We start from the raw sequence: 18,519 nt of genomic DNA, 5'->3' as shown, positions 1-18,519 counted from the left end.
TTCACATTTTTGTGAATGCTATAATCATTCAATTTTGGTGTTATAATTTAAAAATGAACTGTCAAAAATAGTTGCCATTGTGTATATTAATTTTATATGGAAAAAAATTTAGTGTCATCATTAAAAAAATAAACTTAATGGCACAGCTCTTTAATATTCACTAATTTTTTCTTTAGTTTATGATAGTTTTTGCCTTTCACACATTTTGCCTTCTCTTTTTTTGTGGCAATGATGGAAGGCGCTTGCAGTAATGCAGTATACTATTACACGTTGCACTTAATGAATTGTTAGCAATATAATCTTATCATCATTGATTTGTTAAGATGATCAACGAGTATCACTTCAGATGGCGCTCCAATTTAAAAAAATATGCCGTATCGTTACCATTCTCTTACAAAAACCAGGTTGTCATTGTGCGTCTAGATACAGGCCGGTTATAGGAGTCAAATCTTTTCTTTAAGAAATTTATCTATACGAGTATACCTGACATTTTTTGCTAGAAAAAATATCAAGTCTGGTCATGCTCTTCATACTAAATTTCATATTTTTAGTTAAAAACTTATGAAAAATTTTTAAAATTTGAGATTTCGCTGCATATACGTATTGTAAATCGGCTATTAATTTAAAAGTTAAATTTATAAATTCGCTTTGTTCTATAAATTGATAAGAATGTACAATGTATTTTTTTATGTTTTTGATTATTTTAAAAATTCTAAATTCTTAAACCAATTTATTTTAAATTTTTTTATTATTATTTTATAGTTTACTTTATGTATACATTAATGAATACATTAAAACGTTTACGTACAAAACTATAAAAACAAAAGATATTTTGAAAAATTGCGTAATTAAAAGCACGCCATGGCAATACTTTTTATAATATTAAGTGTTTGGATATTATTATAAAAAATTCTGTAATCGTTTCAAAACATACCATACACAATTTTTTTGTTTATTTTTATAAAAAAAACCCATTATTAAAATAATGAAAAGGTGCTCGCGTCCTCATAAAAAATAAAACATTAAAAAAGAAAAAAACAGAATATTAGAGCATAGAATTCTAAAAACAATAATTTTCCGCATACTAATCTAAAATTTTTTAGACAAACCGAAATATCCGCATGCATACGTACAAAATAATATTATAGTTACGATGATAGAGATGATAATGTACAATTTACGAGTAAAAACAAACATTTCAGCTAAACTGTTTAATAAAAAGTTTTCCACTCCGTTTTGTAAGACCTTATGTTTAAAATTTAGTTTGGTAAATTAGTGACTATGCAATTCTCTTGGAAACTATAGCTATCGCGCCGCAACATGCTTCGATCTCAAAAGAAAACTAGTGATATTTATGCTATTTATTTATGTCGAGTTCGATAATGATTTGAATGCATTAAGGATTGTACCCCATATTAATATTCCATATTTTTGTTTATGATTTACACGTTCTCTAAGGATTTACTTTTATAATTAAAGGAGACTATATGGTTTCTTTGGGATCTCGAACCCGATAGTACTGAGTTTAAAAATCTTTCTAAATATTAGTTGTATATCACACCCACATTGAACAGCCGTATGAATATATTTAAAGACTTTTCAATTTTAGTATAACAGGAATTTTAAATTTAGTATAACAGGCATCCTGCAATTATTCCAAATAATTCGGATGAATATATAAACTTAAAATAATAATTATTTTTTTCAAGTCTCTCCAACTTCTAAAAATATTTATATTTTTTTATAATTTACTCTTATATTTACATTTGTAAATATGCACACTACCACACTACAGATAAATATTGATCTGTATAACAGTTATTTTTATGAATTATTGTGCATGAAAAATTGCTGTATACGTATAAAAGATAAATATTCAAAATTTACTAATTTCATTACAGTTTGAAAGCTTCTGAATGTATAAAAATGTTACGTACATATTTGCATATTATATACTGTTATATACTGTTATATACTGTTATATATGCAAACATTTAAAATTATATATATGTGTGTACTTACCTTTCTTATAATACTATGTATATTTAAATATAAAATTGATTTTATTTGTTATTTTTTTTTTTTTAATTTTTTTTTTATATATATATTAATTAATTTTTTTAATTTCATTAATTAAAATAGAAAACAATTATTATATTTTTATAATATTTATATTGTTGTTATAAATAAAATTTATATTTCCACTTTAATTTTATTAAAAATTTTCTTATCCATATATTTATTTCATTATTGCGTAACATTTATAAAAGAATTTTCTTATAAAAAAATTTTTTTTTTTTGTGATTTTTATTAACTTTTATTATTATTATTTTATTGTATAAAATTATTTTTTTTTTAATTATAAATAATGTTGATCTTTAATTTTCTGTGCATCAGGTTTTTTTTGTTTTTTAATTAAAAAAATTAAAGGAAGAATTAAAAAAAGAAAAAAATTAATTTAATAAAAAATATTATTAATAATTTTTTTTTTGTGATATTTTATTTATTTATTTATATAAAATATTTAATTTGATTTGCAAACAGTTAAAACAGAAATTTTAAAATAAAATTTAATTTTTTTTTTTATTTTATTTTACAAAATATTAAAATAATTTTTTTTATATATTTTTTTTCATTTTATTCCAATTGCGATTTTTAAAATTTTTAGCTTTTATTCAAAAATAGATTGACAACAAAAAAAAAAAGACAAAAAAATTTTTTTTTCATTTTTGTTAATTTTACCGATATACGGCCGCATATACTTAGTGTGTTTAACACACGCACGCACACAAATACAAAAAAAAAATTCACGGGACTTCTTTTTATTTTATATGTCAATTATGTGGGAATTTTTTTTTCTCTTTTCGATTTTCAAATGAAAAAATTATGCGATTTTTTTATTTTTTTTTAATTTTTAATTTATATAAAAATAAATAATAGAAAAAAAAAAAATTAAATTAAAAATTTTCGTTATATAAAAAAAAAAAAATTTTTTTTTTTTTATTTTTAATTAAATGAGCATTTTGAAATATGGTACACAAATTTGAAGTTGAACAAGAAGCGAAAAAAAAAAAATTTTGTTTTTTTTTTGTTAAAATGCTATTTTTAGGTTCAGATTATTTTTTTTTTGAATATTTCGATTTTAAGTTTTTTTTTTTTTTTTTTTTTTTCCTTTGACGACTTAACATTTGGAAAACACGTACTCAACTGAATTGAATTTTCTAAATTTGAAAAGAAAATAAAAATTTTTTTTTCGAATTGTAAGAAAAAAATTAATATCGAAATTTTTTGAATTTTCGAAAAATTTAATTTTATAATGATCGGGTTGATGCGCTCATACAATTGCAATGTATAGAAAACGACAAGTAAAAATTTTTGTGATATTTTTTGAATATTTTTGTTTTTTTTTGTGTTTGCAAATATAAAAAAACCACCTTGTTTGTTTTTGTTTCAATTTTCTTTTAATCATTATTTTCTTGTTTGTAAACACATCAAATTTTTGCTCATTTAGTTTTTGTTTATCGTTTTTTTTTTGGTGTTCGTCCGTACCGTAACTATATTTATTAAATGGTTTGCAAGACGATATTATGACAGAAAATCTAGGCCATGACATTCATTGTACGTATGTTCTCAATTTTCTTGGTATATTTTTTTTTTGTGTGCGGTTGTCTTCCATAATAAATTTTTTTTTTTAATTTTCTTATTTATTTTTTTATCAAATATAATTTGAGAAGAGTATTGCAGTAATACTCTTTTTTTTTTTTAATTTTGATGTGTTAATAATTTTGTTTTAAAATCAGGTTTTACAAATTGTCGAGAGATAAAGATAAGAGAACTCAAATCTTTGTCAGACATATGTATAAATTGTGAGGGAATTTAACACAGTTTAAAACGCACCTGGTTGGGTAATAACATTAGTTTTGCTTTATTGTTACTAAAATGAAAATATTTAGTTTATGGAGGAAAATGTTTTATTAATGTGGTATTTTATGGAAAGAATTGCAACAGTATATCAAAATACTGTTGAGATGTTCAAAAAAATAAGCAAACGAGTAGCGACGGATTCGACCCATCATTGAACTCAAATACTAGAAGTGATTTTTTTTTGTTATTTTTTTGGTACATTTTTTCTTAATTTTTCTATGTTTTTTTTTTTGTTTATTTTATAAAATTTATATGAGTGGAAGACGATAAAATTGAAATTTATTTTGGACATCAATTAAAGTGAATTATGTGTTTATATTTTATTATATTGGATTTAAATATTTGTGTACTAAATGTATTTTTTGGAGTCATCATGACGATTAAAGTATTTACTGATTATTTACATTAAATTATGTTAGAAAATTTTAAGATATTTCTCGTAATAAAATTAGAATTAATTGAAAATGCTGTTTTTTTTTGGTTCTCTATCGAAGATTATTTTGATTTTGATTATTTTTAATTTGATTTTGATTTTCTTTTAACAGGAACGGATGGAATCGAAATATGAGCGCCATCTATGTTTTATATGTTAATGGTTTAGAGATTGGCTAAGCGGGTTTTTTAATGATATAAAAATTTTCCATGGTTTGATTCTTTGCTTTATTTACACTCTTTCATTTATCAACCTTTTTTTACTGGATAAGATTTTACAATTTGATTGTACCAGATTTCACATGTATGTGTTTTGGTTTTTTTAAAGAAGGTTTTTTATTTAGCTGAATCCTTAAGTAACAATATTTATTATGATGATTAATATCCTTTATACTCAATCAAATTCGGAATTTTTAATAATTTCAAAAATTAACCTATATGTATTATGTGTATGCGTCGCAATTGCACCGATGTTAATATATTCGGAATTTTTCTCATATGTTTATGTGAATACAATGCAGATATTTAATGAACGTGTACTAATTATAAAATAATCTGGTTGTTTATGTCAATGATTAAATTATAGCATTTTGTGACATCCAACAATTTGCTATCTCAGGCAAAAAATTGTGTAACATTTAGTAAGTAAAGCAAAAATTAGATGCACATAGCTACATAATACTATCTTATTCGTTCATAAATAAGAATATTCGAAATGTTCGAATTGAAATTTTGTATGCAAAAAAATGTCATTTAATGGTTTTTTAAAGAACTTTTTTTCGAAGATAGTTAAACTTAGCGAAGAATTTTTTTTCGAAGATAGTTAAACTTAACTCTTGTTTGGAAAAAAAAATTGTTAGTTTCGCTGAATACTCGTAACAAAAGAGAGAAATAGATGTTAGTTGTAAAAAACAACTTCCAGTTTGAGAATTGTTTAGTGAAATACATTACACTTTCGAAATAGTCTTCGATGGATGTAGAATACCCAACAATTTAACTCATTTTCTAAAACACTATCAATCAAAGTCAATATATTTCTTAAGCGAAAATTCAGTTAAATTCAATGAAACTTAAAACATTAACTAGGATATACAAACATACATATTTTGTTTCGATTAAATGTATATACATTTTACAATATAGAATTCCAGTTTTATATTTTCAAATCGAGAGTACATTTATTTTTCAATTCAAAACTATTTAGCAATATTTTCATTCATAAAAAAATGTCCAAAATAACAAGTAAAAAATATCGCTATCAATATTCAATTTACTTTAATAATGTCAGCAGAGTGTAATGTAAGTTTAATTATTTTCTGAATGTATTTAGGTTATACGACGACTAATTTGAATAAAGAAAATTTTTTCCTTGTTCTCTTATCAAAATGGAAAATTTCCATTGCACGTTTTCATATGCATCGTTTTTTCCTCACAATTTTCATTTGTCAAATTTAATTTTCACGATTTTACAATTTTTTGCTCTTTTTTGCCGTCTTTCTTGTTGTTTTTTTTTTTTTGCAAATTCAATCTTAAAATAAGATTTTGAGGGTAATTTTATTTGGTATATAACGCAGTTGAACAGCAGGTCTCAATACACACAATTAAAATAAAGCAACAAATAAAATTTTTTCAAACCAAAGCAACTTTAACAATTTAATTTTATTAACGAAAAAAAAAAAAAGGAGCGCAGGAAGTATTTTTTTCTTCTTTTTTTTTTTTATTGTTTTTTAGGATATTTCCTGATCGAATGGGGTCATAATAAAATCATGTTGATGAAAATTGTTACCAATGTTCCGATTAAGTTTGATTGAAAAAAATGCTTTTCGAAAAAATCACATTTTTATTAAAGAATTTTTGAGATTTTTGAGATTTTCTATCTTAGATAACATTGGGGTAGTGTATGTAAGCTTTTCCAATATTTTATCCATGCTATTATATCCTTGCAATGTTTAGCTTATAATCTTATTATTTTAAGTTTTTATTTTAAGGAATCGTTCCAGCTGATTTTGAAACTGCTAATCATTGCTAATCCTTGCTTTGCCTACTGTTAATTCTTCATATTTAAGAGCTGGCTTCAACATTATAGCGTTGAAAATATGAAAACAAAATGCTTTTAATTTCAAAACGATGAATTAAAACTGTCGCCTCTTGCTGTTATTCGTAGCTTGAGTTATATTATAGGTGTTATACTATGAAAAGAATTATACTATATCGTAAAAAATTTTTTACTTTCAGTGTCGATTAATATATTTCGAATTCAGGTGCTCTAACAAACTGAAATCAGTTAGCACATTTTGGTTTAAAATTTTTCGGAATGATTCTAAAAATAAAAAAAAAACCATAATAAGTAATTTTTTTTTTTGGAATTGAAAATTTCATGCAACATGTTGTAACAAAAAATTTTATTTTTGAAAACTTATATAATCATATATAAAAACAAAATATAAGAAAAGAACAATAAAAAAAAAAAACCGGAATAAAATTGTGATTCAACGATTTGTAATTGTTGTAGTTTGTAATTTGAAATTGTACATTGAGTCCATGTCCCAACAGGACACTAAAAATGTATAAAAAATAAGTGAGTAAAAAAAAAAATAAAAATAATAATGTAACACAAAAATTTTAACGAATTCTAAAAAAAAATTGAGAAAACAAACGCAAAACACTTTAAATTGGAGTCAAAATAAAAAAAGAAAAATTTTAAGTCTGACATACTAGGTCGACTTTTTTATTAAATTATAGATATTCGAACATTTTATGTTGGAAATTACAATTTCGGTTGCTATTACTAAATTTTATATATAAAAGTGTAATTAAAATTGGGAATAAATATTACAAATTCCTTCTTACAAATGCAGAACAAATGGATGACGTATAGCCAAAATAACGGGTAAAGTCGTAAAAAATTGAAAAATTTTTTCTCCCCGAACTGGATTACAAAGCGTCCAGTTATAAAGGTATGAACAAATTATAGGCAAATAGTTCTCCACATATTCTCCACATATATAGTCGTGATCATCATGACTACAAGGTATTGTTTACATTCGATCGATTCAATCGTCTTTGAACAAACACAGAAACATCATATTTATAGGATTTTATGACTGTTATACGCTAATGTTATACAAATAACTTAATTATGCCTAATTATAATAATTAAAGAACTATTTTGTCTGAAAAGATTTCTAAAGAAAATTTTAAATTTTAAAAATTTTAGCTATTTTCTAAATGGTTTAAGAAACAAAACGTTGATATTTTAACAATTCCGGCAATAGATTTTTAATTTTTGATTTTTGAATTAATAATTAAAGTTAATTGAAAGGTAAATTCGTTAATTTTATTAACATAGTTTAGTGTATCTTAGTTTTGTTTTTTCTTTCATATCAAAAACTTCGATAATGTTAATAATAAACCGGTTAAAAATCGCGGTAATCAAGAGTGTTAAACATAATGTTACTTGTTTTCAAAAACATAAGAGACATACACATTGAACTTTGCTAGCAATTTAGATGATAGTACAAGAGATCACCTAATATATTTGAAGGGATAATCCAATGCTAGCAACTCAACTTTTAATACGGTCCGAAATTGCATTTGTGCGCATATAAAGACGCACAATTAACCAATTTCTTTGAAGTTTAATATATTTACTCAGGGTGTTGCAGCAACGAACTACTTAATACCTTGGAAATATCAGAACTAAGAAACTGAATTTACTTGGCTTCTACTAACAGTCAAATTTGCATATTTTAGGTATGTTAACTGAAAGCTTACTGGCCGCCTTAAAAATTGCAAGAACTATTTAATGCACGTTTTCATAATCATGAGTACCATATTCGCTAACTTAGAAAATACACCTTGCCGTCGATTATTTGTTTATCACATTCGATTTTTTAATAACAATTTTGATCAATCTTTTTTGCTTTAGTTGATATTTTTAATTCTTAATTCTTTAGTAAATATTTTTAATGTTTTTTTAAACTTGATTTTCAAGTTTCGATTTATTTTGTTAATGACCTTTTTAATTTAAATGTAAATATAGAATTCATGTGTAAATATCGTATGTACAGTGAAACTTTTATAGCTTGAAATTTGGGTCCAGTATTTTAATACTTTGTGTACGAAAAACTCATACTTTTTTACAAAGAAATTAAACGTGATTAAACGTAAAAGGTAAAAGAAATCAATAACCAAAACTTTATTGAAGTTCCTTAAATTGACACATTACTCGTTTTTGTTACATCATATTTTAAGCGTCATAAAATGATTCGAGTAAGAGAAAGGTTCGAATTAAAGAGCTTTTTCGAGCAAGGCAAAATAGTTAATATGGAAAAATTAAGAAAAAAGCTAAAAATGTTGAATGGTTCCAGTTCAAGAGCAGTTCGAGTAGTAGAAGTTCAACTGTAAATTTTTGATTTTTGTCATATTTGTTTTATCAGAATCCATTCTTTCGAAAAAACCTATAGGTTGCTCGTGTTTTTAAAATAAATAAATTTATATTGCCGTATTATCTTATAAATGTGCTCTGTAACGTGTTAAATTAGATATTTTTTATATAATTCTTATACGTGTATAAATCCGCTAATAAATTTTTGTAACATGTGGGATAAAAAGAAAAAGAATTGTGTATAATTAAAATTTCAATTGGATGAAATTTTCTAAAATATTTTCGATTTGATCAGTTCTTAGTAGCTCGCTTTAGTGAATAGTCACTCATATTTGTAACAAATAATTTTGTGTTTCAATTAAAACTAAGTAATACTCATATAGTGGGAACAACGCGAAGAAACAATGGCTATTGTTTACTTTCATAAAAATGATTTTGGTTGTGTTAAAAATGGAAACATTAGAAAATATTTTTGTATAATTCCCATACTATTTTTATTATTAATAAAGTTACCAAGTTCAAGTGCAAGATTTTGTGATGTAAAAGTATTATATTACCCTGGGATTAAGTCTCTTTGTGAATCAAAGGAAGGTGATTCAGTAGGTTGCTTAAATAACCCTGCAAGAGCGTATCTTTACTGTGGCCCCGGTTATTATAATGACAAAAATATTACATTACAAACAATTAGTTGTATGGAAAATGGAGAATGGTCTGAGAAACCATTGATATGTTTATCAGAATGCATTGAAACTTCAACAAAAATCGGTCCAATACTATCAAGTCCAATACAGTTTCCAACTTCATATGTTGAAATTTTCGAAAGATCAGATGATGGAATAGAATCAAACAGATTTTCTGGTGTAATTGTAAACGAAAGAAATATTTTAACAATATGTGAACCAACTAAAGATAAACTTGGTCCTGATTTTAAAATACGCGTTCCACAACAAAATTCTGAATGGAAAGAATATGATATATTTTTTATATGATAGTATTGAACGCGTCAACACTAATAATGAAGAATTTTGTGTTTTATCGATGAGGGATTATTTAAAGTTCGATAAAACTATTAAACCCAGTTGTTTAGGTCGTAAAATTAATTTTAGCTGCTTTGTTTCAGAAGGGTAAGGAATTTTATAGTTTAAAAGAATTGTGTTTTGAGTTTTTTTATATTTTATTCTTCATTCATCAAGAGTGCAGCCACAATATGAAAACAAATGTTTTACACCAAAACTTGAGCACCCAGAGAGAATTGAAGTATTATGCTATAATTATGAAATTGAAACATTTTACGAAGTTGCTAGTACAGGTGGCGGTGTTTTGGGTGGTTCCAGAACTGTGGAAGAACCAGTCGATTGTTCAAAAGGCGCTGATATTATAATATTAAGATGTGATCTGGGATATCAAAACAAAAAATCAAAAACTAATAGTTTTTTGAATAAATGTGTGTATAATAAATGGGAGTACGACACAGAGGATAGTAATGATTGTGAAAGTGTTTGTGGTGAAATTGATAGAATTTATGAACCAGATTCAATCCCATTATTATATAAAGGTTCTCCAGTTGATATTTTATCAGCTCCCTGGCATGTTGGCATATACACCAATAATACAAATCCAGAATTTGATCAAGTTTGTGGGGGCACATTAATTCATTCAAATATTATTATAACAGCTGGTCATTGTTTTGATAATCATGCCACAGGAAGAAAATTTCCAGCATCAAATTATCTTGTAGGTGCTGGAAAAAGGTATCGTAAATTTGATTTGGATGAAAGGTTCCAACATTTTGCTGGTGTAAAGGAGATACACACACCTCAAAAGTTTGTAATATTTAAAATATATTTTTGTTTTTGATTTTTGAAAGTAAAATTTAAAAAATCTTTAAATTTGATTTTAGTTATCAATCTGATCCAGTAAGGAATGATATTGCTGTTTTGATTTTGGATCATCATATTGAATACACTAGTCATATTAAACCGGTGTGTGTAGAATGGAAACCATATAATGATTATCATGTAAAAGATAATGTTATAGGAAGACTCTTCGGATGGGGATCAACTACCTTGGATGATAGGTCAAGTGGAGAACTATTAACTATTCAAGTATTAACAATAACAAATGCGTTATGTAAAAAAATGGTACATCCAAATTATAAAGCAGAAATTACTGGAGATAGATTTTGTTCAACGAATAATGCAAATGCAACAGCTTGTCGAGGAGATAGTGGTGGTGGTTTTGTTATAAAGAAAGGATTTGGCAATTACGGAAATTATTATTTATTGGGTGTTGTTAGCGCGGGCATTGATTATTCAAAATATTGTTCAGATGGTTTTATAACAACATTTACAAATATACAATTCTTTCAAGATTTCCTTAAATTTATTATTATGAGCAGTAGAAAAAATGATTAAATATGATTTCAAAATTTGAATTTAGTTAAGGCATTCAAAGCCATAGTAATTGTGTTGACAATAGATTTATCAATATAGTTTAGGAAGAAATAATTTTAAATGTAAGAAATGTTTTTGAAAATCTAAAAAAATGTTAATTCAAAAATAAAGAAAGATATAAAGCGTTAACTTGACTTAAAATATATTCATCTTAATCACTTCCGCAAAGGTTTAGAGCAGAACTAATAAGTTATGGAGTAGATGTTTTGTTGTATTGCCTACATTAATTATATTAGGTAGAATTTTAGTAGGGTAATAACCTCGATTATATACTACGTCGATTAAGACAATCTCGATTTAATGTTAGTTTATGCATATGAGAATGTTAATTTGTTAAACATAGACAAATGCATGTGTACATATAAATTTATTTAAACTGATTTCTTTATCCTTGCCATATAAACCAAAAAAAAAAACATAATTGTAAAAATATTTTAAATTCTTTTTATACTTAAATTATTACTTTTCTTCTTCTTTTTTTTTGGGAGGTAATAAAAATACATTAACCTGGTGAGAAAATTCACACACTTATACACAATAAACTATATATGTGAAAAATAAATAGAATTTTGTAAAAGATCATAAAGCTTTCAGCACCAATTTTTCAACATTTTTATATGAAAAAAATTACTTATTTTGATAATATGAAAATAGCAAGACTACGCGTGTAATTTAAACTGGTACAAAGGAGAGGAGATGAAAAGGAAAAGTACACGAAATTTTTTTTAATTGTTTCTGTTGGCCCTAAAGAAAATTCCTGGACTTAATCCCATGTCATTGTTTTTTTTTGTTATAGTTTTAAGATTTGTTCATGTGGTAGAAAAAAATGCACCTTCCTTTTTTGTGTATATGCGGTTTTTGTCAAACCTAAATGAAATTTTGAGTAATTAGAAAAAATTACGATAAGAGAGTCTTAGTTTTATTTTTGAAAATTAAAAATATTGCGGGAGCACAAGACCATTTTTGTGGTAAATATAGCAGCTTAGCATCTATTGTAATAAAAGTATTTAAAAAAAAAAAGAAAAGAACAATATCTGGGGTCTTAAGGGAAAAACTATTTAAGTCGAAAGAATGCATGTTTCATATTAATAAAGCAAAGATTTATGAATATAATTTTACCAAAATTAATGCACAATAAATTTTAATACTTTTTTTTCCAAATACTTCGGAACTAATTGAGATTTATTCATCATATTATAATCAGCATATTTTGAATTTATTAGCCTTGTATGTATTTAGAATTCGAATACTTTTAGAAAATATTAGAGAATTATTTAACTACTACTAAAATCATAGTTGAATGGGGCTTGCAGTGCAGCCGTAAATACACAATTTGGTGGCTATTTCAAATACATTTGCCGAATTTAGAAATACTTGTAGTTACTGTTATTTATTATAAAAATTTTACAGTTACTATTTCGAATTGTATTTCGAAATTTAATTTTGAATTCATGTACCTTTAATCCGCTTCTATATATTTAGATTTGGTATATTATGGAAAAAAATACCCCTTAAAAATTAATTTTATAATTAAATTCTCAATTTGAAAAATAATAAATTTTTGCTTAAAAAAATTCTTAATAAATTAAGAATATTAAAGACAAAAAAATTAATTTTTTAAATAATATTTTACATTTTCCATTCCATATTATTCTGAAACTAAAATATTCGCCAAAAAAAAAATAAGGACAAAAAGGAGTAAAAAATGCCAAAAGAAAAGGAAAACTATAGGTAAATGGATATAAATTGTGGCAGAATGCAGTCTAATTATTGTAGAAATCCGAAAATCCGTTTTAAAATCCATTTTCACTGTTTTTTTTTTTTATTTTCATTAATTTTTAGATAAAAATCTTTCATTTCTTCTTGCAATATATAAGAGGAAAAAAAACAAATACAATTCTGCACAATAAAAAAGTTTACTTTGCAAAAAAAAAAAATAATAGTAAAAACACAAACCTTTTTTTCTCTTTACTCATACATAATATCGTAAATACGTAATATGCATTTTATATCTAGTTATGTACTCTTTAAATTTTACCTATTCTTTTAAATAAAAACTATATTGCGTCCTTATGCTATAACAATAATGCCATTAGATAACCAGGTATATATAAAGGTTTGTTTCTTTTTCATTACAACAACAATAAATATAATAAGGTACCATGTATATACAAAGTTCAAGTTCTCTTTATACGGATGATGAGAAACGGTGAAAAAAATTTATTTTAATGGTGTAAAAAATTAAAAAACAAAATTAATGGAAAATATAAAAGTAAAGGATATTTAAGGAAAGATTAAAGTATTATTTGTTTTTTAAAAAAAAATTTTTTTTTGATCTGTTTATTTTTGGTCTTCATTTGTGCTCCTCTGATCTACTATACTATATATGATTAGGGCAATTTTAGAAAAAAACGTAATTTTATATTGGTTAGAGAGATTTTATTCAAAAAATTTTTTTAATATTATACTTAAATTAGCAACTAATTTTAAAATAAATTTTGAAGAAAGGAAGGTATAGTTGGTATATCAGTAAATATGGCATTTTCGTAACCATTTTGTAATGGTAAGCGATTATAGAAAACAAAAGCTTATTTGTAATTCAAAAATATTAAAAGGAAAGAATGCATTCCATGTCCGAATTTCTTTTTTGGGCTGTATTAGAACCAGTGACACGAATATTTGTGGTAAGAGAGGCAGCGTTAGCAATATACGGTAGGAAATATTTATTTTCAAAATAATTTGTTGCTGTGTTTGAAAAGCGGATCTAAATTCGACTCTATCATAATTAGTTTTACCTTATAGGTATTTGGAAACTTTGTATTTCGGATAAATTCAGTTTATATACTAAAATTGTTATATTTTTTTTTAATTAATTCAAACTTTTCAAAAGCAATTTTATCGAAGTCTGCCGTATTACTTAAATTTCATTAAGATTTTAATTAGAGATTCGTCCTACAACTTGAATTTTTTTATCTTATTATGTAATAACACTTTTAATATTGAGAAATTATATTTTAATTTTATTTTCGTTTAATGTGAACGAAAATTGGAAAGAAAATTCTGGATAAAGTTTATAAATTTTTGAAAAAATAGAATTTTTTAAATATAATTTCGGAATTAATTTAAGTGTATAATTTTTATTAATTAGTTATTTATTTATTGTTTAATTTTAGACAATTTATATTATAATTGTAAATAAGAAATTTAAACTAAAACTAATCTTACAAAGTAATTTTTCTGTAAAATTCTTAATTTGAATTTTTTTTTTTACAAATCTTGATGTCAGTCGGTAATGTGTTAAACATCCTTAATACAATGCGATTTAGGTATTTCAGCTTCATAAATGTCCTTGCTTAAAGTAGCATAGAAATGCTCTCTCTGCTTAGTATTGCAAATACGTATTGTATCTCTTGTTGGAGTTGAAAAACAATGATAACGACGATCTAATCCTATAATTACTTTATTCAAAAATTTTAAAATTTACCATAGTAAAAGTTAAAAAATAGTTAAAAGAAGCAGAGAATTATGAAGAATCTATCAGCATATTTTAATAATTTAAAATAAAAATCAATATTGTATTAGAGTATATTATTAAAAAAAATAATATTTTAGTATATTTGATTAAAGATTGCCCTTTAATCTTAGCATTTTTATATAGGTACTCATACAGAAATGAAAAATAAAATATTTTTTTCTTTTAAAATAAAATTAAATTTTCCAGACGGCATTTTTATATTATAAATGTATACTAACGATATTATCGCATTATAAAGTATATATATTATGTACGTATATACAATTTTATTTTTTAACACTTTTACTGCAATAGCATTGATACCATCTGTCACCATCTTATATAATATATGTATATATACTCGTACATTTAGAATGATATAAAAACAGTAATAGTTTTAATAGTATTTATAGAATTTTTAAATTGAAATTGGCTTAAAATATAAAAATATAACAGTTTTTAGTTAATACCCTTATATATAGAATACGAGTACAATAATAATAATATAAAAATTCATTTTTGATAGTCGTTTCCTATACAAATTCTTATTTCTTACAAATTGTATAAAAAATTCTCTTTATTTAAATCTTTTTTTTATTCGCTTTTATTGTTTTATATTTTATTATATTACAGTATATATACCCATTAATGTTATTACAGTTATATAGTGTGTGTGTCCGTTGGTTTATTAATTTAGTGAAAGTTAAATGTTACAATTTTCCATACATATACAGATTTTTCTTATATATTATATAATATTATATATAGGACTTAAATTTAATGTGTTATTGTCCTTTGTTGTATCCATATAACAGAAATAGAACTGTTAGAAATAATAACAATAAATTACCTATTGGGATTTTTTAATTTTTTTTTTTAAATAGGATAAAAATAATTTTTAAGAAATAATAAATTTTAGTAAAAAAATTTTTACACCTATATTAATATAAGTGGGTGTGTGTATATATATTTACATATATATATAAGGGTATAATATTTAAGAATATAAGGGTTTTATGTATATATATAACACTTTATTAAAAGGCAATTTTATACTTTAATGTTAAATAAAAAAATAATATTTTTTATTTTAAATGATTCTAGAATTTTTTAAATTTAAATTAAATTTAAAATTTTAATATTATTTACAAAATTGTTATTTATGAAAATTTTAAATATGATTTTTTAATATTTTTATGAATTTTATAACAATTTTAATCTTGTTAAAACGAGACAGTTATTTTATGTGAATGTGTGTACGTATCTATAGTATATTTTATAACATTAAGTACTATCCTATAAAGAATCGAAAATGTTTGTTTAATTTTGTTAGTAGTATGCGAACCTGGAAAAATTGCTTGGTTTTTTCAAAAACGTGGGTGTTAAAGGAGTGTTTTAGGCAAAATACAAGGCGCTCCTAAAACATTGAGCACAATAGATATTTAACGTCGCAGTACATTATCGGTTCAATCTGCCACTTACAATTTAGTAGTATGACTGTATAAAGTTTCAATTATAGTTAACAAAAATTTCGAAATATATAAGGTTTTTAATTAGAAATTTTGAGGTATTTTACAATTTGTTCACATTTTCTTTTTAGATGTAATTAGTTTTTAAAATATTCGAACAATATATGAATTTCAAAGAGTCAGCTAAAAATTGAAACTGAGAAATTTATATTAATAGCATCTTGGCTGAATTTCGTAAAGTATCGGAATGACAAATCTTATAATTTCCAGAAAAATTCGAATTTTTAAATTTTTTTTAAACTCTCTTGTATAGCGTTAATAAAGATTTTAGGCTTGTAAGAAGCCTGAAGAAAATTTGTTTCGGTTGAAATTATTTTAATAGATGGCTGACTATCTAGTCTTTTTTGTTAAATGATTAAATGATCTTGATATTATACTTAAATTATATTTAATTTTTTTAAAAAATATTTCAGAAGAAAATAAATTTTGAGCAACAATTTTTTTCTAATAGCATTTTTAATATTTTTCTACTCATTTCCAATTTTTGCAATTTTCTGAATATGTTATCGTAAATTCTGTAATTAATGGTATAGTTTAAAGTTGAGAGCTTTAGGAAATCGCTCTGTACAAATACAATTAAAAAAATGGTCAACATAGTTAAATTAAAAATTCAATTATTTTAAATTGTTTTAATATTAATTTTCATAAAATCAATATAAAATCCACACTGTATAGGAATTAAATACGTATACTTAATTAACCACAATTATATATAAACAATTTATTTTTAAAAATCTTTTTCATTATTACAACCACTATAATTACATTTTAAACAAATATTTGTACATTTTTCAGAATTTTTCGAAACACAACCACGTTCAATATTTGTTTTACTATTAACATTTGTATAACAGCGATCTTTTTCCATATATTCTAAACATGCTAATGGTTTTAAATTATTTTTTTCAACATTTAAACATTCTTCACCACCAGAACATTGATAACATAGAAGACGATCATTTGGAAAAATTTCTTCATTACAAAGTGATGTTTTACATGTTTTACATAATTTCTCTGGACAATATTTATTTGGAAATAATGTTGAAAAACAATTGCGATGTGTTATGCCATTTACTAAAAAAAAATATAAAATATTTAATTATATAGGTATGTAGAATTGAATTGTATTTGAATGGTTTAAAAACCGAGTGGCCTACAATTCATTGCAAAATAAGCACTTTAAAAAATATCAATTTTTAAAATTCTTATAAATTCTTTACATATTTAGTTTATCAATTTCAATTATTGGCTCATTCTTAATGATTTATTTACGTGCTATGGTAAATATTTTATAAATTTTTCTAGTTTAAGCCACTTTGATTCTGAGATGCTTATTTGTGTATACAATATTTGTAATAATTTATTACCAATTGCTACTACACATTGATCTGTATCCAAACAATCTCGTATTTCCATATCTTTTCTTGGATTAATTGCACAATTTGGTGTTACATCTGATCTACATTTATAACATTCTAATGTTGAACCTAAAATAAATTATTATTAGTAAAAAAATAATTTAATTCTTATTAATTCATAATTTTTTATAAGTAAAAATTAAAAATTTAACCTAAATTTATAATAGAAGCCAATAGGAAAATCGCAGTTAATTGATTTGCCATTATTAAAAATCTATTATAAATTTCTTCCTAATGGTAACAGTTTCTCTGAAACAGTAAATCTAAATCCAGATTTAAAAAAAAAATTTATATAAATAAAATACAAATTGTTATAAGAAATCTTTGATAAGATAATAAATCAAAGCTTTGTTCTTTTATAAGTGCATTTTGAAATCTAATCTATAATTTTCGATTTCACTATCATATCATTTGGCCAGCTTTGATTTAAATAGTATAATATAATATAATAACAATATGTATTGTCAGGGTAGTACTCAAAATTTTAAGGCATAAATTCAAAAGCAGGAATATGCAAAATTAGTTGTAAATATTTGATTAATTTGGAGGTCAATAATATTTGAAAATTAAAATATTAAGCTGATAAATGAAAATAGTGATGAACAGAAGGATACCGCGTGTTATATGCGCTAAATACGAGTAAAATTCAATAATATTATTTAATTAAATTTCTGCTTTTAATATTTTGTTTTTAATATTTCTGCCCTTTAATATTTTCATTGAAGAAATTTGTGTATTTAAATGCATTGTTTTTTCAAATTAATTCAATAATTTTGAATTTTTTATATTTTCTCAAACATAAAACTTTTGTCAAACTTTTCAAGTTTTTATATTTTAAAGTTTTTAATGTGTCCATAAAATT

At 23.7% G+C, this 18,519-nt stretch overlaps 3 protein-coding genes across 7 annotated transcripts in view; 1 reads left to right on the top strand and 2 right to left on the bottom strand.

Moving 5' to 3' along the window:
• LOC129614253 (myosin heavy chain, cardiac muscle isoform) overlaps window positions 1–3,048 on the bottom strand; it is a 31,528-nt gene extending 28,480 nt beyond the window's left edge. Inside the window, exons 1-2 of one of the 5 annotated variants that reach the window (XM_055528749.1) lie at window positions 2,743–3,048; window positions 2,023–2,386 (exon numbers count right to left, since the gene is read on the bottom strand). The gene's annotated coding sequence lies outside the window, so the exon portion shown is untranslated. The remainder of the gene's footprint in view (window positions 1–2,022; window positions 2,387–2,742) is intronic. The other 4 variants (XM_055528750.1, XM_055528751.1, XM_055528752.1 and 1 more) reach the window with 4 other exon arrangements.
• Window positions 3,049–9,781: 6,733 nt separating this feature from the next.
• LOC129614408 (modular serine protease-like) lies at window positions 9,782–11,162 on the top strand. Its single transcript, XM_055528996.1, has 4 exons — window positions 9,782–9,867; window positions 9,937–10,093; window positions 10,208–10,566; window positions 10,644–11,162. The coding sequence occupies exons 1-4, from the start codon at window positions 9,782–9,784 to the stop codon at window positions 11,155–11,157; spliced, it is 1,116 nt and encodes a 371-aa protein (XP_055384971.1). The 3' UTR covers window positions 11,158–11,162.
• A 5,779-nt stretch (window positions 11,163–16,941) lies between these two features.
• Window positions 16,942–17,925, bottom strand: LOC129614396 (uncharacterized). Its single transcript, XM_055528972.1, has 3 exons — window positions 17,810–17,925; window positions 17,607–17,726; window positions 16,942–17,313 (listed from the first exon to the last, which is right to left on the bottom strand). Exons 1-3 carry the CDS (start codon window positions 17,859–17,861, stop codon window positions 16,967–16,969), a joined length of 519 nt encoding a protein of 172 aa, XP_055384947.1. The 5' UTR covers window positions 17,862–17,925; the 3' UTR covers window positions 16,942–16,966.
• Window positions 17,926–18,519: the final 594 nt, after the last annotated feature.

This window comes from Condylostylus longicornis, unplaced genomic scaffold (genome assembly GCF_029603195.1).
Source record: "Condylostylus longicornis isolate FDR11 unplaced genomic scaffold, ASM2960319v2 ptg000107l, whole genome shotgun sequence".
NCBI lineage: Eukaryota > Metazoa > Arthropoda > Insecta > Diptera > Dolichopodidae > Condylostylus > Condylostylus longicornis.
This window is presented reverse-complemented; position numbering and strand designations above follow the sequence as displayed.